This window comes from Arachis hypogaea, chromosome 7 (assembly GCF_003086295.3).
Source record: "Arachis hypogaea cultivar Tifrunner chromosome 7, arahy.Tifrunner.gnm2.J5K5, whole genome shotgun sequence".
Lineage (NCBI taxonomy): Eukaryota > Viridiplantae > Streptophyta > Magnoliopsida > Fabales > Fabaceae > Arachis > Arachis hypogaea.
In genome coordinates this window covers 16949831-16975681 of record NC_092042.1, presented here as the reverse complement: position 1 = coordinate 16975681, position 25851 = coordinate 16949831, and the positions used below count along the sequence as shown (strand labels likewise).

Sequence of the window (25851 nt, the reverse complement as noted above, 5' to 3'; positions counted from 1 at the left end):
AGAAAAGAGTATTTAAAATACTTATAAAATAAAGGAAGAGAAAATTGTAGTAGAAAGAGAGAGAAGTATTGTAACATAAGGAAGAGAGAGAATAGTTTATTGCTTGTTATATGTTTCGTCAGAGGCAAAGCCTCTATTTATATACATTCATAAGGCTTTGTCAAACCTTATTAAATGAAATCTCTCTTGAAAACTTGAACTTTATGGAAAATGGGCATCCACATCCTTTGTACTTATCATAACACTCCCCCTTGGATGACCATTTAGGATTATTGCCTCGTTAAAACCTTACTAAAGAAAAATCCAGTGGGAAAAAATCTTAGTGAAGGAAAAAGAGTACAATATCCTTTGTGATGGGGACTTCCTCATTAAAAACCTTGTCAAGAAAAATCCAATGAGAAAAAACCTGACCAAGAAAAAAAGAGTACAGTCTCCCCCTCTTGCCGACATCATTTAATGTCTCGAAATCGGCGCATCCCAATCTCATGTACCAATCTTTCAAAGGAGGATTTTGGGAGTGACTTTGTTAATAAATCTGACAGATTGTCACTTGAACGGATCTGTTGGACATCAATTGTCCCTTGATTTTGAAGATCATGAGTGGAGAAGAATTTTTGGAGAAATATGCTTGGTTTTATCGTCTTTGATGTATCCACCTTTAAGTTGGGCAATGCATGCTGTATTATCTTCAAACAGGACCGTTGGAGCTATCTTATGATCAATCAATCCACATGATGACAGAATATATTGAATCAGGCTCCTCAGCCAAAAGCACTCGCGACTAGCTTCATGAATTGCTAGTATTTCAGCATGATTAGAGGAGGTTGCTGCTATTGTCTGTTTCGTGGACCTCCATGATATAGCTGTACCACCATATGTAAATAGGTATCCTGTTTGAGATCTCCCTTTATGTGGATCAGACAAGTATCCGGCATCTGCATAGCCAACTAGTTGTGACTTGGATCCATAGGGATAAAATAATCCCATATCAACCATTCCATGAAGATATCGAAAAATTTGTTTGATTCCACTCCAATGTCTTCTGGTTGGAAATGAACTATATTTTGCTAGTAAATTCACCGCGAATGATATGTCGGATCGCGTATTATTAGCAAGATACATTAGCGCTCCAATGGCACTAAGATATGATACTTCAGGACCAAGGATATCTTCATTCTCTTTTTTAGGACGGAATTGATCCTTTTCCATATCTAAAGATCTTACGATCATTGGGGTACTCAAAGGATGTGATTTATCCATATAGAATCTTTTCAAGATCTTCTTTGTGTATGTCGCTTGATGAATAAAGATCCCATTTTTTGTATGCTCGATCTGCAGGTCGAGACAAAATTTAGTCCTTCCAAGATCTTTCATCTTAAACTCTTCTTTTAGAGTTTTTATAATTGTTGGAATCTCTTCAAGAGTCCCAATGATATTCAAATCATCAACATACACCGCAATTATAATAAATCCAGATGCGGTTTTCTTTATGAAAACACATGGACAGATATCATCAATCTTGAATCCGTTTTTGGCCAGATACTCAATAAGACGATTATACTACATTCGTCCAGATTGATTTAGACCATATAAAGATCTTTGCAATTTGACTGAGTATAACCCTTGTGAATATTCATTGGATGGTTTAGATATCTTTAGTCCTTCAGGGACTTTCATATAGATATCCCGATCTAATGAGCCGTATAAATAGGCTGTTACCACATCCATTAAATGCATATGCAGTTTATGATATGCAGATAAATTGACTAAATAACGCAATAGTATCGCATCCACTACAAGGGAATACGTTTCTTCATAATCTATACCGGGCCTTTGTGAAAAACCTTGTGCCACAAGTCGGGCTTTATAGCGCACAACTTCATTTTTCTCATTTCATTTTCTCACAAATACCCATCGATATCCAACAGGTTTTACATCTTCAGGTGTATGGACTACAGTTCCAAAGACTTCACGTTTTGCAAGTGAGTCTATTTGTCGACATTTTGGCCAATCGGTATCCATGGCTTCTTTCCATTTTGGCCAATCATTCCTTTGTCGACATTCTTCGACTGATCTTGGCTCAAGATCCTTACTTTCATGCATGATATTCAATGCCACATTATATGCAAATATTTCATTGACAATTGTCTTATTTCGGTCCCAATTCTCTCCTGTAAAGACATAATTTATCGAGATCTCATCATTTTCACAATTTTCAGGTACCTGAACGTCTTCTGGCGTTATCTTTATATCAGAATTTTGGACAACTGCAGGTGTCTCTACTATGTCTTTTTCAACAGGATTAGTATTTACTTCTTTTCTCTTTCGAGAATTTTTATCTTTGGAACCAATAAGCCTGCCACGCTTCTGGCCTGTATTTGCTTCAGTGGCTATTTGTCCTACTGGGACATCAATTCGAATTGGGACATTTTCTGCCCTACCACGCTTTTGGCGTGAATTTGCCTCAGTGGCTACTTGTCCTACTGGGACATCAATTCGAATTGGGGCATTTTTCGCTGGTATATAAGATTTGATTATCCTCTTTGTATCGGAAAATGCATCAGGCAATTCATTTGCTATTTTTTGCAAATGTATAATCTTTTGAACTTCTAGTTCACATTGCCCTGATCGAGGATCTAAATGCATCAACGATGATGCATTCCAATTAAGTTCCTTTTCAGGAAACTTATTCTCTCCCCCTAATGTTGGAAATTTTGATTCATCAAAATGACAATCCGTAAACCAGGCTTTAAATACATCTCCAGTTTGTATTTCAAGATACCTCAAAATAGAGGGTGAATCATATCCAACATATATCCCCAATTTTCTTTGGAGTCCCATTTTGGTGCGATTAGGTGGTGCAATGGGAACATATATCGCACACCCAAATATTCTTAAATGGAAAATATTTCGCTACTGGCCAAAAGCTAATTGCATAGGAGAGAAGTGATGGTAACTCGTTGGCCTCAAACGAATAAGTGTTGTGGCATGTAAAATAACATGCCCCCAAACTGAGGTTGGGAAATTTGTTCTCATAAGCAAGGGTCTAGCAATTAATTGGAGGCATTTAATAAGCGATTCTGCTAACCCATTTTGTGTGTGAACATAAGCTACTGGATGTTCAACACTTATTCCATTAGCCATACAATAAGTATCAAAAGCTTGGGAAGTAAATTCACCAACATTATCAAGACGAATTGCTTTGATTGGATTTTCTGGAAATTGTGCTTTTAATCGAATAATTTGAGCCAGTAATTTCGCAAATGCCAGGTTGCGAGAAAATAATAAGCACACATGTGACCATCTCGAAGATGCGTCTATTAGGACCATAAAATATCTAAATGATCCACATGGTGGATGAATAGGTCCACATATATCACCTTGAAACCTTTCTAGGAATTCAGGGGACTCAAATCCAATCTTTAATTGTGATGGCCTTAAAATTAACTTTCCTTGAGAACATGCAGCACAACAAAATTCACTAGATTTAAGAATCTTCTGGTTCTTTAGTGAATGTCCATGAGAGTTTTCAATAATTCTCCTCATCATGGTTGTTCCCGGATGACCCAATCGGTCGTGCCAAGTTATGAATTTATTTGGACTAGTAAACTTCTGGTTTACAATAGCATGTGATTCAATTGCACTGATCCTTGTATAATATAACCCAGATGAAAGTGAGGACAACTTTTCTAATATAACTTTCTTATTTGAATCATGAGTTGTGATACATAAGTACTCATGATTTTTCTCATTCATAGTCTCAATATGATATCCATTTCGGCGAATATCTTTAAAGCTCAACAAGTTTCTTCGAGACTTGGTAGACAATAGTGCATTATTTATTATGAATTTTGTTCCTCCGGGAAACAAAATTATAGCTCTTCCGGAGCCTTCTATCACATTTCCTGAGCCAATAATAGTTTTAACATATTCTTCTTTTGGAACAAGATGGGTAAAATATATATTACTTTTAAGAATAGTGTGTGAACTTGCACTATCCACAAGGCAAATATCTTCAGAATATGTCCTTGCCATTTTTCTTCAAAAATAAATAATAATAATAATAATAAAATGAGTAAAAGTACATGCACAATAAAATTATTCATATGAATATTTAGCAAACACACATATTAAACTATTCCATTATTGATCAAATAGCCAATATTTCCTTCAAAATCCTTAAAGAAATTAGACACATCATAATGAGTGGTGGAATTTTTATAATTTGAAACAAATTTTGTTTCCTTTTCTTTGTCATTCTTTTTCAAGAATGCTTGATAAAGATCAACTAGGTGCCTTAGGGTACGACAGGTACGTGACCAATGGCCCTTTTCACCACAACGGAAGCATTTATCCTCAATTGATTTATTTTGCCCATTGTTCCTTTCTTTATCCCACTTCTGGTGAGATCCTTTCTTGTGAACATAATTTATTTTTCTTCCAAAATTTTTCTTGCTACCATAGCCTTTCCCTGTACCTCTTCTGGGGTTATAATTTGCCGCATTTGCTTCAGGAAATGGGGCGGCGCCAGTTGGGCGCGCTTTATGATTTCTCAAAAGTAACTCATTGTTGCGTTCAGCAATAAGAAAGCAAGAAATTAACTCAGAATATCTTTAAATTCTTTTTCTCGATACTGCTGCTGCAGGAGCACATTCAAGACATGGAAGGTCAAGAAAATTTTCTCTAACATATCAGGCTTGAGGAAATATCACCGTCTTTTGATGATTGTACCTTTCTTCAAGGTCTTTCCACAGATCTGCAAGATCTTTTAATGTGGGATATTCATTTTTCAATCATTCGTTAAGATGACGATAAAGGAAAATCATGGCCTTGACTTTTATCCTTCTGGGATGTATTATTTTCAGCCTCAATTGTATCTTCAAGATCCATTGAATCAAGATGAATTTCAGCATATAGTATCCATGATAAATAATTGTTTCCAGATATATCAAGAGCATTGAATTCAAGATGAGTGAGTTTCGACATAATGAAAAATTTGTTACCTGAGTCTTCCTAAAAATTTGATCAGAGTCTCGTGCTGATAACGTGTTATAAAATAAATATAAAATAAAGAAGTATAAATAGAAGACTCTGGTACCACAATTACTATCTCAATATAATAAAGATGATTAATATATTTACTAATATTATATGTAAAGAGTAATAGAAAAGAGTATATAAAATACTTATAAAATAAAGGAAGAGAAAATTGTAGTAGAAAGAGAGAGAAATATTGTAACATAAGGAAGAGAGAGAATAATTTATTGCTTGTTATATGTTTCGTCAGAGGCAAAACTTTTATTTATATACATTCATAAGATTATTTTGTCAAACCTTATTAAATAAAATCTCTCTTGAAAACTTGAACTTTATGAAAAATGGGCATCCACATCCTTTGTACTTATCATAACATATTCAATTTGTTCACTAAGTCATTTTAAAAGAAAAACACATCGTTATATGTTGACAAGGACATGTTTAGTCTAGTCCTCTTTTTTTCAAAAAGTAGTCACTAAATAATATAGTTATTAAAATCCAAATGAACTGATTGATTCAACTAAAAACTTAATAAATTAGTGATCTAATCGGTTCGGTTCAAAGTTAAGATTATTTTTGCATTGAAATTATTGAAAACCGATCAACGACGTCAAACTTGTTGAAAATTGGTCCGATTTTGCAGTTTGCATGAAAAAAACCTGTGTAGTTTACCGTGTACTCTATTTCAGCTAACGCATGCAAGAGAGACTCGTCATATGCGTGTGTAATTCCTCTATTTACTTGTAAGGCTTATGAACTCTTTTTTTTTTCCTGAAAGACTAGACAACGTGGGGCTTTATGTGTTGATGGGAGAAAAAATATGTAAATTGAGAGGAGAGCCATGATTTGAACCAGTATTCTTTCAGGGACAGGTTCCAACGTTACAACATTATGCCACAATTACTTTGAAATATGTATAGCAAAAAAAAAAATCTATATATCGTATATATTTATTGTACTATTATATATATATATATATATATATATATATATATATATATATATATTATTTTACATTATGATTTTTATAAATTTTGAAAATAAATTATATTTCATTAATTTAAATTTTAATAATTATTATTTATACTAATAGAAATTAAAAAATTGAAATTATATGTTATTATTTGTATTTTTTTTATTGAGTTTTGTTATAATTTTATATGTTATTTAATTATTTTGGATCAAATGATTCAATCAGTGATCCAATGATTGAACTAGTAATCCAGTGAATCACTATCTTAACCGGGACGAATACGAGTTCGATTTTGATAATTATATTAAATGGGATAGTTGTCAAAACTTAAAAGGTGCTTTTGTGTCTCCTCCCTTTATTTTAAGTTTCTTTTGCAAGAGAAATTGATCACAAATAAAGGAAACAATTCTGATATTACTCCTAATGTTCTTTTCGAGAGTGTCCAAACAAAAATGCTCGTAATATGTGACATTAAAATAAAGACATCTAACTTGGTTTATTTCCAACTACATGGTTATCTCTACACCTCAAATCCATTCACTTAATTTTCACCATTTTAGTTTCCATTTAAAAGAATAAACTCGACTATTTAGGGATTTTTTTTTGATAATGTTTTAAGCCATTATAATTGTTCATACCTTAACCCATTACTTAGCCAGGTCCAAAATGAATAAAACCCAAATCTACAAACACTAGTCAGGCCAACACCCGTCCGACGTAACGATGTGAGTTCAACCCTACTTATCTGAATAAGTAACCAACTCCTACTATCACTCCTACCCATCTAGAAGGGAGATTCCAAAACCTCCCTACCAAAAGGGAGTAACTAATCTACCATCAAAGGTGGGACTACTCAAAAAGTGGTTATTGACTCTATATATACACTTATAAATATCTTGACGCCCTCAGGTATTTTTCAAATTTCAATCTACTAAAAACATATCTAAGACTCTTGCTAACTTAAACATTAGAGTCCTTTGCAAGTACCACTCCCGCCTCCTTACGAGAAACTCGGACAACGGCACCTCAGTACCAGAAGACGTCAGACGCTACCACAAAAGGAGTCTAGATCTCACGTTCATGCCCAAACTCATCCGTTTAGATAACCTTCAGAACATTGGGATCGTTGCCGGAGACCTGAAAATTAAGATCATACGATGGCGGATGGCATCACGGAAGATGCACACACGGCTTCCAATTTTGAAGCCCTAGAATAAGAGCAATATCATGATAAATGAGAACTAGCCATACCTTTCCAAGTCGATAAAGGAAAAGGTATAACCAAAGATGCACATCCTTCGAACCGGGAAGGACACAGGATAAGCTTGGAAGTATTACCCATATGATTGTTGAATCGAAACCTATTGAAAATGACCATTTTCTATCCAAATAGTATTGCATATTGTAGGTTCGGCTACTTACAAACATTCAAAGTATATAAGGAATAAATATAAAAATAAAAAAAGATCAATCGCATCCAAATCAAAAGAACATGCATATGGGCAGAAACAAAAGTTCTTCTCGAGACAACAATATCCTCTAAGGATTTAGATGAATGAGCGAAATCCAGGCCCAAGCTCCAGAACTTGCCTTCTGGTCTGGAGGAACTATGGAAGGTTACAACCTCGAGCAAACTGAAAAAACAACTCAAAGCAAAAAAATTAAATGGATACCTCATCAATAAAATCTAATGTGGTGAAATGATCATGGAAAATTTTTGAGCTAATAAAAAAATTGAAGGCTCTCGTACAAACTTCCCAAATAAAGATATGCAAGTGGGAGATGCTCCCTTCGAGCAATCTAGCAGGCCAAAAGAAACACTCCATGAGTCATACATTCATGAGGTGGTCCTAAAATACATATTTACTCAACCAGCTTGTCATAAAAGCAGCCTTTATAAAATTTGAAGCAATAATGGGGCATGTAGAAATCTATGATTAAGAAAGTCACCAAAAAAATAATAAGGCTAATTAAAATCAGAATATTTTACAACGATTTTTTTTTTCTTAGAGACTTACTTTTATTACACCGTTATTTTGCTTTTAGAAGACCCACAACGACTATTCGAAAACTTATCTTTAGAAAGAGTTTCATAACACATTTATTTTGGACAACTCTTTTGTATAATGACTAGCACCACTCATGCTATCTTATAAATGCACTGCTAGATCATGCAAGCGAGTGAAGAGCAGTGAGATCTACACGACTGAATACTGGACGCTGAAGAAGAATAATAACATCCTCCAAAGTAGGTGAAAACTCACACAAAAAGGTTAAAAAATTGTGAGTTTGAGAATGTTGCCAAAGCAAACACATGTCATATCTATTCTATTGGACATCAAATTCTGGTAAGATAATAGCACACCTCACACATTTTTTTTTAAAATATAACAACAAAATGAAGAAATGATTCAAAAAGAAAAATTACAACTCTAGAACATGAAGAACAACTAACTTTCAAAAGTGCAGATAACATGAGTAACACCAGCAAGCTCTAATCTCCTCAAAAAAGTCACCAAATTATTATTGCAAACACCCAATTATACCACACTTTATTAACTTGGGTGGAAACTTTGGACTTAAAAGACTTTCATAAAAACTCTTGACATTTTAGTCGGGAACAAAGATACGTGTGACCCACATAATGGGAGGGTTTCTCAACAAACTCATCCAAAAGCATGTTTAATAGTCTCATCAAGGCTTAATAGTGAGCCAGAAGAAGGAGGTTCCGAAAAAAGCTTGTCAAAAAGCCGAAGATCCACAAACAGAGTCCTATTACCAGAAGGCTTAACCCAATATTAGGATAGAGTTAGAAATTTCAATAGTATATTCATGAGAAACGTTGCCCAAACTTTTGACAGTAAAATCATTATTTGATCTATCATTTAAATCTGATTTAACATAATCAACCACAGCCTTAGTCACATGAGTACAATCTATGGGTACTATCTGTTTATCTTATGATTTTTCTATCATATTGACCTGTTAAAATGTCTTACATTCATTTGTCAATCTATTGCTTAGGCATGTACATGGGTCGCGAGTTTGTCTTAATCCAGACCCGACCCTAAATATACACTGGGTCTATTTTTTAGACCCTAACCCAACTTTAGACCCAGTAAAATTATACCCAATTAGTCCCTAAAATGTTCGGGTCTGGACCGAATCTTTGGACTGGATCGGATCATGTATACTCTTATTATTGCTAGTGTTTTTTATTTATCTAGTAACATCCCAACTATCTATAAAGAGATAAAAAATAAGAGCAAATCTTTCAAAACGATATTGTATTCATCGGATAAAAAATAGAATAGATATATTTAAAATCTTTATTTTCCAATTAAAATTGTTATTATTGTTGTCATTGTATTATAGATTAAAACTTAATTTATAAAAGTAAGAAAATAAAACTAAAAGTAATATTTTAGTTTCAAGATTAGTCAAACATGAGATTAGTGATAAATGTCAGTTAAATTTAGTTAGGTTGCACTACAAAAAAAGGCCTATGGTTACGGTAAGACCATAATTAGTAAAAAGGATAATCATAGATCTATAGTCACGGTTTTGGACCTATGGTTACAATTTTTTTATCTATGGTCACGATTTTTTTATCTATGGTCACAGTTTCAATTTTCAAAATCTGACACTTTAGGCCACGTTTTTTCACTGTGACCATAGCCTCTATGGTCACCCCTCCCTAAAACCGTGACCATAGTCTTATCTATGGTCACAGTTTTGGTCACCGCTCTCTAAAACCGTGATCATAGCCTTAGCTCTAGTCACGGTTTTTACCGTGACCATTTTCTCTCTGGTCACCTCTCCTTAAACCGTGACCATAGCCTCTATAGTCACCACACCTTAAAACCGTGACCATAGCCTTATCTAGAGTCACGGTTTTCACCGTGGCCATAATTTATCTCTGGTCACCGTTTTCACCGTGGCCATAGCTTATCTATGGTCACCCTATTTTTAAATGGTGACCATAGCCTATTTTGTTTTATGAGATTTAATTTTTGTAAAAGCATAATCACATCTCAAAATGATGATAATCACAAAATAAATCTAAGAATGAGAAATTCAATAAATCTAAATCATAAAAGTTTCATTAAAAACTAGATATTCATTACAACACTAATCAAAATAAGGTGTAATTTATCTATTACATGTAATATCGGATAAAGTCTCTTATCAAAAAGTAAAGAACATTCGAAGTTGTTATAAACGGTGTCGCAGCAACTAGTCAACTCCTGTTGTCTTTACCAGTACGAAAAAATTATCCTGTACACAAAACAAAGGCAAAACAAATTTCAAGAGAAGGTAAAGAATATTCGAGAGTAGGAAAACAAAATAATCAATTAACAAATACTAATCCTAAAATAAATGAAAAGAAAAAGATAAAAGATAAAAGTATTCCCTACGTAGTTATCTCCATCAAGATACAAGAACTTAGAACTCAATTGCATGAAAGTAATTAAATTATCCCAACAGAAAAATGAAAAAGAAAGTCTGCATGAAGACTTTGATTTTTCTTCTCTTGTTAGTTATACTTCAAATAATTAACATTAACACAACCAAATTTCATATAGCAGTCCTTGTTGTTTAATATGATTTCAATAAAATATAATAATCCGATGATGAAAACTTTGTGTATAACTATGTATTAATTATTTAATTTAATTCTAAAAAAATGCAACATTAACTTTTATCTATTTTGACACTCATAAATTACTAAAAATAACTTACAGCAATTTTAGTTATACATAAAAACTGATTAGAAGAAAGGAATGGACATCATTAGTGCTACACTGCTACAATTTCACAAAAGACCTAAATTAAAACTAAATAAACTAATAACAACAAAAATAGGAGTTTTCTTGGACATTTCAACTTTCATGTTAGAACCCATTTCTTAGAAAAAGCCTTGATGCCTACAATATATGTAACAAAATAAACAAACAAAATTTGGATAAGAAAGAAACATTAAACAAATCGCATCAACATTCAATTTTTTCGTTAATTAATAGGTAACATCATGCATATATCAGACCCTGGAATCTTAATTGATGGATACCATTTAACTAAAAAGCAATGTGAGCAAGCATCATAATGCCTTACAACAACACAATTAGGCTAAAAAAGGAAACAGAATATTCATCACTTACATCATAAACTAACTTGTGTTAGTAGATATTATTACATAAGCATAAGCATTCTAAGTAATACAAGCATTCGAACATAGTCTTTCTAACTGTTAGAATTTAGTTGAATTAATTCCACATTGCTTAGGATAGCAAATGGAGTGGGTGGCCTAGGCTATAAATATGAGGCTAAGTTCTCCATATTTTTTGCACCAGTCGGAAACACTTAAAGCTTGTATCTGACTTTTCTTTTCCTCTATACCTTTTGATTAGAGAGTGTTGTAAGGTGTAGTTAAATATTTCCTTTGAGAGTGTGGGTGTACTGGGGTGCCGGTGTTAGAGAGAAAGAAGTCTATGTGTTGTAACAATTTTCACATAGTGATATTCTCTGGTTGTCATTTGGCAACGGTCGTGGTTTTTTTTCTCAAGTAATTAGAGTTTCCACGTTAAATTCTTGTGTTGTGATTGTGTCTATTTTATTTCTCTGTGAAAGGTATTTTCTCAAGGGGGAATGGTGTATTATTCCCAACAAGTGGTATCAGAGCTTCGGTTCGGTGGGATTTATTCTTAGTATGCTCTGTGGTTGCAGCCTAGTCTGACCTTCCACATCAGAAAAGAATTTTGTCCTGTAGCTTGAGGTTGATCTTTGGTTGCTGTTGTTGTTGTTGGAAGGCAGTGTGACACTGTGAGAGTACAGTTTGGAAAGGTTCTGGCTAAGGAAAGACCTGGTATTTAAGTGTGTCCATTGTGACCCACCTCTCTTTCCTGGGGACCCTTCCTAGTGCACGGTCAACAGTTGAGTTATACTATTCCAGTATACGATTGCAACAATGTCAGGATATTCAAGTGCTGTGAAGCTTGAAATAGAGAAATTTGATGGAAGAATCAATTTTGGCTTGTGGCAAATACAAGTCAAAGATGTGTTGATACAATCAGGTTTGTACAAGGTGTTGAAGACAAGAAGTATCCTCATGGTATTATCGCACTGCCATGGATAAGGATAAGTTGTGGCAATCGGGTCCACAATTATACACGGGCATTGGTTGGCGTTGAGATGCAAGGTGTGTGGCGGAGTTATGTCGATGGCTGAAGAACTTCCAGGAAAAGCCAATTTGGAAGTTGCACCATGAATTTTCAGCAAGGTTTCGATCAGTACCAAGGCGAAATACTTGGAGTGGTCTAATTCCAAGTGAGTATACTTTCATGGTGAAATATAATAGTTCTCTGAACTATGATTGTCGGTATAGACAATGGCAGCAAAGAATTGTCGGTGTTGACTATGGAAGCTGAAGATGTGTGACTATTTCAATCAAGGTGGAGATTGTTAGAATTTGGTTGAATTAGTCCCACATTGCTTAGAATAGCAAATGGAGTGGGTGGCCGAGGCTATAAATATAAGGCTAAGTTCTCCATATTTTTTGCACCAGTCGGAAAAACTTAAAGCTTGTATCTGACTTTTCTTTTCCTCTATACCTTTTGATTAGAGAGTGTTGTGAGGTGTAGTTAAATATTTCCTTTGAGAGTGTGGGTGTACTGGGGTGCCGGTGTTAGAGAGAAAGAAGTCTATGTGTTGTAACAATTTTCACATAGTGATATTCTCTGGTTGTCATTTGGCAACGGCCGTGGTTTTTTTCTCCAGTAATTGGAGTTTCCACGTTAAATTCTTGTGTTGTGATTGTGTCTATTTTATTTCTCTATGAAAGGTATTTTCTCAAGGGGAAATGGTGTATTATTCCCAACACTAACTCTTACCTATTTGTACGGACTCAGATTCATAAGGTCAAAACCACAAATTTCAGATCTCTAAAATCCCTTAACATGAATCACCCCTTTTACACAAAGAGACCAAACCCAAAAAGTTAAGATCTTTGACTATGGGTAACACACAAAACAAAGAACCCATATCTACCCAGTTCTCAAAAAAGTAAACTTTTTATATAAAAAACAGCGAATGCTTTCTGGGTATGGCAAATGTGAGTGTACATCTGAACTTTCAGTGGTGGTGGATGAGAATTCAGAAGAAGATTAACATTTTTAACAACAAATACATACATATGATAATAGAAACTTGAATAAGAAAAAATAGTTTTAACAGTTTCAATTCGATTAAAATAAAATATTGTTTTTACCAGCTATATTAAAAATTCAAGCTAAACTAATGCAGCCTTAATACATACAAACAACACCACTGCTTTAGCTTCTTGCCCATGTGCTTCAACATCAAGCGACAGTACTTTTGTACCCTCTGCTCTCACCGTTTTCAACTCTCCTACCATCAGTAGCTACTACTTATTAACTCATTCAACTCCTTAATGTAAATACTACCTACTAATCAAATCAAATGCTATTTTCTTCTTTTTATTATCACCTCTTCTACTAAGCTTCATCATCTTTATTATCTTTCCTAATTTTTTACATCAAAGCTAGCTACCTTGTTCAACAACAGAGACAAAATTTTATTTATATTTTTGTTCCAACACCTACTGATAATTTAAATTTAAGATCAGAGACTAGAAAAATAAAGTCTAAGTTGCTAGCTAGTAGAATTTTAGTTAATTATGAAGACACAAGCAATTAACCCAAAGCAAGAAAAGCCAGAGAAACTGCATCAATGCTTCTAATCAGGTACATGACTTCCATACTATTTTGTCCATTTATTTTCTTCTTACTCTGTTCTTTTTTTCTCTTTCCATCATCTCGTTTTCATTTTTAATTTTTTTTTCTAAAAAATTCATACTTTATGAAAGCACTACTGATTTATTTGGCATTTATTGTCTATTTTATACCAATCAGAATCATATTTTCTATTTAAGATAGATCATATTGCTGGTTCAAGGCATTTTCAATTCAAAAAGTTTCTTTTGTTCAAGAAGGGAGAGATTAGAATTTAGAAACCAAAAAGGGCAAATTTTGTCGAGGTAAAGACTCATGAAATAGACTTGTGAACAAAAATTTTTTATACATGATTTAAAAAAATTAAAGAAAAAAAATTAATTAAGCAAAATAAAAGAATTCAAGTAACCAAACTCAAATATGAGCGTGACAGAGAGAGAGTTAAATTACATGAATGTCTAAGCCATCCTGCATGTGCTTTGAACTTTGAGTGTCTCCCAACACCGCATCATTATCTCAAACTGAAATTAACTATCATAGAGCTTTTGATCAAGGCGACACAGCTTCCAACGACGACAACGGATCTTCCTGCGGTGGCGGTGGAGGATGCATGGGTGTGGGGGTTGCGGGGAGGTGCAACGGTTGCGGGGACGGATGCGGGGAATGCGTGGCTGCAATGGCGGCAGAGACTGCAATGGCTGCGGGGTGCGGGGTGCGGGGTGCGGGGTGCAGTGTTGGGTGGCTGGGGGCTAGGTTTAGTTCGTTGATGCTGTGTAGTTTCAGAGAGAAGAGGATCGTAGTGCTGGGTGAGTGTGGGTGTGGCTATGTTGGTTTCTTTAGCTTCTTTAGTTTTAGGATTTTAACATTTGTTTGTTTGTTTTTTTTTTTCTAAAAAAGCACAAAACTTAATAATTATTAAGTTTTAAATTTAATTTTTTATTTATAAAATTATATTTAAAATTTTAATATTTTAAAGTAATTCACATAAAATTTTTAAATTTAAAATATTTAAAATATTTAAAATTATATATATAAAAATCTTAATTAATTTAAATTCAAACGATTAAAACTGTGATTATAAATTCTTTTAGATTAACTCTCAAAACTGTTATCATAGACCATTTTAGATCACCCCTCAAAACCATGACCATAGACCCTTTTAGGTCACATTTTCAAAAAATCGTGACCATTGACCGTTTTAGGTCACTACCAAAAACTGTGACCATAAACACCTTTAGGTCACCCCCAAAACTGTGACTATAGACCCTTTTAGGTCACCCTTTCAAAAAATCGTGACCATAGACCCCTTTAGGTCACCCCCAAAACTGTGATCATAGACCCCTTTAGGTCACACCCCAAAACCGTGACCATAGATCCCTTTAGGTCACCCCCAAAACCGTGACCATAGACCTTTTTAGGTCACCCTTCTGAAAGACCGAGACCATAGACCTTTTTTTGTCACTATAAAAAACTGTGACCATAGACTCCTTTAGGTCACCCCCTAAAACTGTGACCATAGACCCTTTTAGGTCACCCCTAAAACCGTGACCATTGACCCTTTTAGGTCACCCTTCCGAAAAACCGTGACCATAAACCCTTTTTGGTCACTGTAAAAAACCGTGACCATAGACACCTTTAGGTCACCTCCAAAACCGTGACCATAGACCCTTTTAGACAACCCCAAAAATCGTGACCATAGAGACATAGACTCCTTTAGGTCACTCTCCAAAACTGTTACCATAGACATTTTTTGGTCACTGTAAAAAATCGTGACCATAGACCCATTTAGGTCATCCCCAAAACTGTGACCATAGACCCTTTTAGGCCACCCTCCAGAATCGTGACCATAGACCCCTTTAGGTCACCCTTCAAAAACCGTGACCATAGACCCTTTTAGGTTACCTTTTTTTGAAAAACCGTGACCGTAGACCCTTTTTGGTCACTGTAAAAAACCGTGACTATAGACTCCTTTAGGCATGGTTCTGAAAACCGAACCGGAAAAATCGGGAACCGGTCATCTAACCGGTCCGGATAGGGTCAGAAACCGGCTGGCAAAAAATCGGTGAAAAACCAGTCGAATCGGCGGTTAACCGGTGAACCGGGAGAACCATCCGTTTTTTTTTACAGTTTATTGGTTTGAAAATTAAACTTCAAAACGGCGTCGTTTTGAAGGGAAAAAAAAAGAAAAGGGCTATCTTCAGCCACGAACCCTAAATCCCTAATTGCCACCAGCCACCACCCTCAGTCAGTATCTCAGTTTCTCTCACCCTCTCACCCTCCGACAGGCCACAACCCCTCATCGCCGTCGCACCTCTCCTCCATCGCCGTCACAGAGCTCCGCTCCTCCATCGTAGTCGCCCAGCTCGCCACCTCCACCGTCGCACCTCTCCTCCATCGCCGTCGCCCAGCTCCCCACCTCCACCGTCGTCGCCCAGCTCTCCACCTCCACTGTCGTCGTAGAGCTCTCCACCTCCACCGTCACACCTCTCCTCCATCACCGTCGCCCAGCTCCCCACCTCCACCGTCGTCGCCCAGCTCTCCACCTCGCCCAGCTCGCCGGTAATACTCTGCCTTCCACCTCGGTTCATGTATGCGGGCATGATTCTATTCATGGTTCTGTTCTTGTTCCTGTTCTTCTCTATCACAGAAAACATGTTGCTCTCTGTTCATGTTCCTTTCTGTTCATGACTTCATGTTTATCTTTGATGTTTCTGTTCCTATATCTGTTTAATTTTGATGCTTCAATTTTTTGCTGCTTAAATTGGGCTAAAGTTGAATTTAAAGATAACCAAGATTGCCTTAATCTTTTTGAAAAGCTACATATCTTCCTTGCCCATTTTTTCTCTGTAATATTTTGTAGTGTTTGATATTCATGTTATGGAGGATAAGATTGAATCATGCTATATCTGTTTATTTTTTATGCTTCAATTTTTTGCTGCTTAAATTGGGCTAAAGTTGAATTTGAAGATAACCAAGATTGCCTTAATCGGTTAATCCTTTTGAAAAGCTACATATCTTCCTTGCCCATTTTTTCTCTATAATATTCTGTAGTGTTTGATATTCATATTATGGAGGATAAGATTGAATCATGCTAAATCAGTAAATCCTAATAAAAGTGAGCAAATCTATTGGACAAAGCAGGGCAAATTGTGTTCCTTAATAATAACGATTAAGAAAGTAATATGTATTGTTTTGACAGCAATAGTCTGCCTGTCTATGTGTATGTGTGTTCTAGATGAAATTTGGTGTTGCTAATAGTCTAATATCTTTCTATTCTTTGTTGTGGAAATTTGCCATATCTAATTAGAAAACTCCTTGTTTGTGTATAGAAACCATAGGGATAGTCCTTGTTTGTGTATAGAAAGTTAGTAATTGTATCTTTTGAATGTAGAACACTATGGGTTTGTCATTATGTACGTTTTATTTTTTGTTTAGTTATAAACTTTCATGTTTGAAGTTGTTTGTAAACCTCTAATCTTAAGTAATGGATAATTTATTATGTGAAATATTAAATTTTATTAAGTTATAAATTATTGAATTTTATTAAGTTTAATAATTTTATTTAATATTTAATTAAACCGATTGAACCCCGGTTCAACCCCGGTCGAACCAGTAAACTATTGAACTAGTGACCTCACCGGTTTATTGACCGGTCCGGTTCTCGCAACCTTGCCTTTAGGTCACCCCTCAAAACCGTACCATAAATTCTTTTAGACCGCCATTCTTTTAAAAAACCTTGACCATAGATATTTTATGGTCACCCTTTTTAAAAAACTGTGACCATAGTTTTTTTTTTTTGTTTGTCACGCTAAAAAACTGTGACCATAGATGGTCTATGGTCACAATTTTTTATCGTATCTAAAAAAATCGTAGTCATAGACTTAGAATGTTGTAATGTTAGTCAAAGTCTTCGTAGTAAAATTCTAGTGCTAGTAATTTAAAAATAAATATATTTCAATTTTAGAGACATAGTGCAAGGCGGCTATGTATTATATATAGTGGCGGTGAGTGTGTCACGTTATTTTGTTAGCCTTTTATTTAATTTTCCAAACTTCGTATCTGGTTTGGTCACCAACTGTGGGACACGCCAATTCACTCATTTGATTCGTCTTATGCAAAATCTTTAACCCACTAATTTCGGGATATTTTTTCTTTAATTGGTTAAAAGAAATACACTGATTAAGCTTTGTAAAGATTTGTGTTAGGCGATAGTTGGCAATAGGCATTGTTATTATTGTAAGCTAGAAACATTGTCAGTCTGAGACGCTTAAAGAAGACCTTGTATAGTTGTATTAAAGTAAAAGGAGCCGAGTATAACACTATTTATGCAGGCAAGAATGGCAGGTCCAAAAAATAAAGGACAAAGAAAAGAAAAATACAGTAGATAGTGAACCCATAGATTCAATGTAAAGAATTCTAAGACACCAAAAAAAATGTAAAGAGTTCTAACGTTTAAAAGTTTTTCTAACAAGATTATTTTATGCGAAATAAATTAGAGAAAATGATATGATACTTTAAAGATAAATTTGAAGCATCATGTATTTTTGAGTTTGAAGAACTAATAACAAATTAATTGATAATAAATAAATATTATTATTGAAGTTAAAAGTCTAATTATATATGTGATTAAATTTGTTTAATTGTGCAAAAAATTAATAAAAAATAAATTGGCCTACTAACAAACTTAAGACTCATAAGTTTTTTCTCATTATTTAAAAAAAATAGTTGCTAATCACAAATCATAACGACACTTCTCATCAGAACAAAAAACAAGCTTAAGATTAAGTGAATGAAGTGATGATACAAGCTCAAGTTTACATCATTTGTTCATAGCCTATGGAATTGATAGCTAATTAAGATTGGTTGCTTCACTTCTATATGAACTAAACTCAGATCAATCGAATTAGTTTTTTCTCTTCTCTCTCTTCTCTCTTCTCTCTTCTCTTTTACCCACGTGATTACTTTCAAGAGTAAGTAAGAAAAGGTAGATCTGATTAGGACTCAAATTAAGAAAGAAAAGTATCAAAATAAAAAGACAGAAAAAAAAACAAGAAAATCAGAAGCTAGAGTACCAAAAAGCAACTATAAAATCCAAAGTTCTTCAGAAGATTATTTTCATCTTTGTGCTTCCTAAATTGCTTGTTAAAATTGCTTTCCTCCCTCAAGCATCAAACTGAAAAGTTGAAGAAAGTGGAGGTTATGAAGTTCTACTGTATATCAAGGATCAAGAATCAAACTTGCAACCAAAATTTTGATATACGGCTTAAATTCTTGAAGAAGATTGAAAAAGAATGAAAGAAAAGAAGGTTTGTTTACATGTTTACTTTAATCAATACTGTTATCTTCTGTGCTGCTGCTACTACTGATTTTGGAAGAAGTCAATGTGCTGAAACTAAGATTCAAGCTTTGGAAGCTTTACTCCTCTATTAAAAGGGTAAACGGTCAGAGATTGATTCAAGGAGTGAGAGCACAAAATATGAGTTTTCATAACTTACAAAGCTATACCTTCTTCTCCTTTTTTATTCTCTATTGAATACTCTATCTTTTCAATTTTATCTTTCTTTATTTCAATAAAAAAAGACATTAATGTGAGGAATTAAGAAAATGTCATGGTGAGAAAAGGCAAAAAGAGTTAGATTTGGAGAAAAGTCAAATGTTTATTTCAGAAATTCTTTGTACATTTTTCTATTTTATAAACATGATCTTAAGGGGATTCCCTTGCTAAGTTGAGGGAACACTTAGTGTGTGTTTGGATTACAGTTTGCAAACTGAGGTTTGTATAAAATTGATTTTGTAAAATTGATTTTGATCAAAAGTGAGTTAGTGTTAACGTGGTTTATGTTTGGCAATTTTTATTCAAAATGAATTGTAGTAAACTAAATATTGTTTGGATTACATTATTCAAAATCACTTTTAGGTGAAAAATTACAAAAAAGGACATGAATTTAAATAATTATTTTATGTTATTTTATAATTTTATTTTAAATATTTAAATAAATTTTAATATTTTTTTAGTATTTTCAATATTCTTTAGTACTCTAATAGGATTAATAGAATCATAATACAAAGTAAAAAAATATTCCATGTAAAAAAGAAATAACAATAACAATAAAAAAATTCATATAAATAAAAAAAACAGAAATTTTATAAAAAACAATAATATGCATAAGAGAGTATTAGAAAAAATATTATAAAAAAAACAAACATATAAATAATGAAGGACATAATTGGTACATACAACATAATTTTTAATCCAATGTGAAAAGCTAAACGGAAAAGCTAGAATTTATAGCTTCTGTTAAACGTGGGTTTAACATAGAAATCACTTCTGCGTTTAGAGGATAAAAATGTTGCCAAACACAAAGATGAAGCGTTCAAGAAGCTCAAACGCGCTTCTCTCTTCTCCAACGCAAATCCAAACACATTAATGGTTGAAAATCTAGGAAATAAACTTAGTCAAATCTAGTTTGGGTAGAAGTTGGGTTTGTCCCATATAGTATTAGATTGAATTCTAGAAAAATTGGTGTTTGTAATCTTTGAAAGATAGTGAAAATTCCATCACAGTTGTGAGGAAGACTAGATGTGGATCACATTGTATATGGTGGTTGAAAAAGGATATATGGTTGTGTCACTCTTCCTTCTTTGTTCTGATTCTAGTTTTATTCTCAAAGAGACAAAATAAAATTATCTTCTGTTTATTCTATCCAACAAGACGTTATAGCAATTATGCTCTCATACAACTCTATTTTGACTCCTCTATCAACAAGAGACAAAATAAAAATATCTCATGCATTTAACAGATTCTCTAAGTTCCATCTAATTTGAAGTAAAATCCAACAAAGTAAAAAGATGTCTAAATTCAACCCTCCTTTTTTAAGTCACTAATAATAATAATAATAATAATAATAATAATATAGCTTTGTATTAATAATTTATATATACATCACACAATCATTTTGGTTTATCCCATGAACTAGGGCAAACAAAAATGTTTAGTTAATTGTTTACATCTTAAATTTAACATTATAAAAGAGAAGTGTAGTACGGTGTTTCGTTTATCTTAGAACTTAAAATTTAACTAATAAAATCTTATATTTATTATGAATTAATTAATTCAAAATATATGTATAACACATAGAAGGACCCATAAATTAAATTATATTTATTACCATCATAAATTAAATTATATTTATTACCATCAACTTTTATCATATGTGGCATTTGATATATTATTGTGTTATTTTTAATATTCCATTGGCTTAAATTTCTATGTATATTTTCACTCCTCACAACTGTTTATTCTAATAAAGCAATTCAAACTTGAATATGACATGCTAGTCTTGTTTAGGTGTGGTTTCAACCTTATTTGACCATTAGTCAAAATTTTAAACTTTGTTATACCATAAATACTCAAAAGAGATTTTTACTAAAGGAGAACACATCATTTTGAGACTCACACTTTATAAAAGAGAATATGAAAGTTTTAGTGTTGGTTATGAAATAATGCATTAGTTAAGAAAAAAATCAACTTATAAGAATATAACCTATATATTTAACGTTTTAAGATTTTTACTAGAGTGTGATATAGATTTTCACATAATTCAATGATTAAAATTTTCTAAATTACATTAAAATCGAAATTCCTAAATTTTGGACTCCTTTGATCACCCATCAAGTCTAGGTATTTAAACTTGGTAACCTTTTTAGCATATGTTATTTTTTTTTCAAGCGTAAGATACGGTAAGAAATTAATAATGTAGTAGAAAACAAACTTTTAAGGAATCAAACACAAGATCCAACTATTCATGATGTTAACCTAAGAGGATTGTCAACAGATTCACCTAGAGACGCATCTTAATAATTTCAACGAATGTAAGTATGCCACTTCTATGATATATATTAATAGAAAAAAATAAAAATATCAAGTTTTGGCTTCAATTTATGTGACATTCACACATGAATCCAATTTCCTTAACCCTTTGAAATTTCTTTGGTGTCTACTATTGGGAAGCCTCAGCCGCCGGTAACTTTCCTTTTATTGTGTGGGCCCAAGCCCATCTTAGAGTGCATTATGTAGAGGTAGAGGCATGAAGCAGCTTGTGGACCCATCATGATTATTAATTCTATTTTGCAAGAGAACTAATTAGGGGAGTAGTCAACGAGAGTCAATTAGTTAAAAAAATAAATTTATTACAGAAAAAAATAAAAAATAATTTATTACTATCCTAATTTTTTAAATTTTAAAATTAAAAATAAAAAATTAATTGAGTTAATTTATATTATAATTAATTTTTAAATTTTTTATTAATATTAGACAGGTAGTCACTCATTTGTGGGCTCATGGGTCCCACGGGCCCCACTGTTGTAATTAAAAAGCAAGTTGGAACATAATCGTGCTGAGGTGGCCCAATCAAGATGCCAAGATTGAGATATCTTACCAAAGATTAAAAGGCCAATTGTAAATTGTAAACAAATATAATTATTGTTGTAGCACTATTATGTTGTTTTGTGCCTTTCTAACATTTCTTTTTTGAAGAAAGAAAATGATATAACGTGAATATGAGACAATTAGTTAAAGAAAATAAGCATGTGTTAAATTTAGTTGAACATGTACTTCTTATGAGAAGTTCTATCCCCTATAAAAATACGAATTCTTGCTTCACAAAGTTTTTTTATACAGACCCAAACTTTCCTTTTATAATATTGTTTTACATTTAGGTCGAGCATAAAAAAATATTTAGGAGATACAAATTTCCAATATTTATGTTCTTTTAACTACATTAATCATATTTTAGTTACAAACAAGATTGTAGTCCAAAACCTAAGAAAATAGAAAAAAAATTAAAGTAACTTATTCTAAAGGAAACTATTAAACAGTGTTTGAAAATTTAAATTTAAAAAAGACGAATGACAAATAATTCTTTATTTTAGTAGTTTATCCTACTTTAATCAACGAATTATACTAATTACACCGTAATCATGTTACATATACATAAAAAATTAATTATCAATATAAATTTATTGACATATAAAATCACAAATACATAATACTATAATGACCATTTTAGTAGCTATTTTTTTAGTATGCATATCAAATCTTTTATTATATCTTCAAAGGAAAAGCTCCTTACTTTTCTTTTCAAACTTCAGAAAGTACGCTCTAAATATACTGAATTACTGAACTTTATTCATATTGTCTTCCCTACTAAAATTTGAACTTTAAGCAATCACTTAAAAAAACTTCTCTGGATATTCATATAACTTCGGAATAATGGTCCTTCCCATAACCATTATTAACATCAAATAATTTTCTTTTAGTGGTGCGTGGCAAAGCATAGACATACACTAGAAGCTAACGTGATTGGTACTGCAAAAATGTAAGTGTTTTGTTGACAAATGACAAGTGTTTGAAATTTGAATTGAATTTAAACAGACCTCCAACATGGCATGATGTATATTGATCAAAAATTCAAAATGAATCAACAATATGGACTGAATTTTTTTTCCTTTCCCAAAGATATATCTAAAGAATTGTGCCAATACAGCTGCTGCTTCTAAGAGAGAGAAATTCAACGTCAAACAAAGAGATATCAATATTTAAATAATCCTTGTCCAATTTTAATTTTTCTTTTTGAGTCAATTTAGTCTTCTTAAACAAAATAATTAAAGCGAATTTGTCGGGGCCGAAAAGATGAAGGGATGAATAATATCGTACCCTCCTCATTAAGTACCTAATGAAATCGCACTTAGAAGAATCTATTCTTAACCATTTTTATAAATACAGTAAGCACTTTAAGATTGCTATGATTTTAGCACAGTCCCAAATATGAGTCAGCTTCTAATAATATCATTTACGCATGCATTCAAAGAATAATAAATAATTAACTCATAAAGTAAGGTACTAACTACCAACCAATCCCAAATATTAAAAAGAGAAAAAAAATTCTCACATTGGAGGTTGGAGCTGGAATGAACCAAGAATGAGTAGAGACTTGATTGAAGTGATTCAACAGCCACGTGTCAAACTTGCAATAACCAAAATCAAAATTTCGATTTATATATTTCTTCGAAATAATATAGGAAAAATTACAACATAGACCTTGTCACTTTGACACCATCTTCAATTCTTCACTCAGTCGCATTCATTTTTTTTCTTAACCAATACTAGTACTAATAATAGAAAAAAAGACTAATAATTAATTACAGATTAAATTTTTGACAAATATAATTGTGTTTCTCTCACAAATACACAAATATCGCCGCATCAAGTGGGGTAACAGAAAAAGTGCTTTAAAATCGACCACAATTCAAAACTCTCTACACTCTTCCACAAAACTTCAAACAACGAGGGCAATTTAGGCAATTCAACTGCGTATCCAGCACAAACTTCAAATTTTACCAAACGGTACTTGATATTTTCCTTTGAAAAGACGAATAAGCCCCTGAGGTTTTAGTACGGCCACGTAATGAACTCGTCAAGGTCAAACTCGCCGAACGCTTCATCCTCTTTTGCATCAAGACGCTGACACGTCAGCATAACGCTGCTAACGTCGACGTCCGTCAAACTTAACGGCGCCTCATCGACGATGTCGAAGCCAAAAGCGTCCACGTAACGGAAACCGTCAAACGGCGTCGAGTCACCGTCGTAAGGCAAAACGGAAGTTGGAGAAAGCGCGACCGCATCGGAAAACGCCGCTACACCGTTATCAACCGCCGTAATACCCGCCGAAGAGTTAACCGGAAAGTTCGTAACGGCGTTTGGACCCTTGAGCTTCACCGCCGCACGGTCGTACTCGGTGGCGGCCTCCTCCGCCGTGTCAAAGGTTCCAAGCCAGACCCGTTTTCGTTGGGTCGGGTCACGGATCTCGGCAGCCCACCGTCCCCACGGCCGCTGTCTCACACCGCGGAACCTGTTGCGATGGCGCTCCGGCGGTTGAAGTTGCGGTTTCTTGGGTCTCTTGCATGATTTGGTTCTCCGTTGCAATGAATCAGAAGAGACGGAACCAAAGATAGAAGATGAAGTTGAAGAAGAAGAAGAAGAAGGAGAAGGGGAAGTAGTAGTAGAGGAATATGGTGAGGGAAGGTGCATGGTTATTTGCGTGATCTCTCTTTTGAGTTTGTGTGTGTTGTTTCGTTGTGCTTCGTCGCTTGAAGAATCGGAATCGGTAGCGTCGTGGTCAGTGAGGATGATCCGAACCAACCTCTGTTTCGTTTTGCGCCTAGTCTTACTTGGTGGGTCACCCTCAAAATTTGAGCTTGAAGGCGAGAGCTTCAAGTTCAACTTCTCCAGCTTCAGTGTTGACTGTACGGACATGTTGGAAACAGAGAAATGTTTTGTTTTGTTTTGTTTGTGTCGTGAGGTGTCAAGGTTGTTTGATGGATTGAAGGGTTCGTGAAGTTTTAGAGTGCATGAAGGAGTAGGAGAGGGTACTAGAAGGGTTTAAAGAAAGAAAAAGTGGGATCCAAGTTGGGGGAGAAGAAGATCCGTTTTTTGTAGAGTAACAAAGACGTTTGGTGATGATATAGAAAGGAAGGGAAAGGGCAAAGATACGGTGTTGGATTAGAAAAGATCACAACTTTTTCTTTTTAGTGTGTATGTAGAGAATATGAGCAGCCTTGGATGCTATTTTTTTAACAAGGGTATCACTCCACCTTCACGGGGTTGGCGTGACTGAGATAAACATGGAGAAATGGAAGAACACTGGGTGGAGTGAAAAGAGAGCCAATGAAGGAAGAAGAAAACTCTATGGAAGAAGGAAGAATAAGGGTATTTATAGTGCACGGGGTATGTCCCCATTGGAGGATTCCACGAAAATATTTTGGCCGTGAGAATGGGGGTATTTGGAGGGTAAAAATGGAAATGGAAAATGGAGTGTGTGAGAGTGTGAGTGAGTGGAGGGGTGTGTGTTATGTGTGCATAATGTGTCGTTGTCGGGAGTAGAAAATAGGGGAGATATTGAAACTATTGAAGGTTGTAGGTTCCAGCTGCCACCTATTGACGTGTCCAAACTCCTAACTCCAAAAACTTTCCTTTTCTCTCAACAATAATCCCACTCCTTCATCCATTCCATGCCATTTCTCTATTTTGCT

At 33.9% G+C, this 25851-nt stretch overlaps 1 protein-coding gene across 1 annotated transcript; it reads right to left on the bottom strand.

The window, feature by feature from the left end:
* Positions 1-23793: 23793 nt before the first annotated feature.
* Positions 23794-25631, bottom strand: LOC112702669 (pathogenesis-related genes transcriptional activator PTI6). Its single transcript, XM_025753798.3, has one exon. The coding sequence runs from the start codon at positions 25073-25075 to the stop codon at positions 24212-24214; it is 864 nt and encodes a 287-aa protein (XP_025609583.1). The 5' UTR covers positions 25076-25631; the 3' UTR covers positions 23794-24211.
* Positions 25632-25851: the final 220 nt, after the last annotated feature.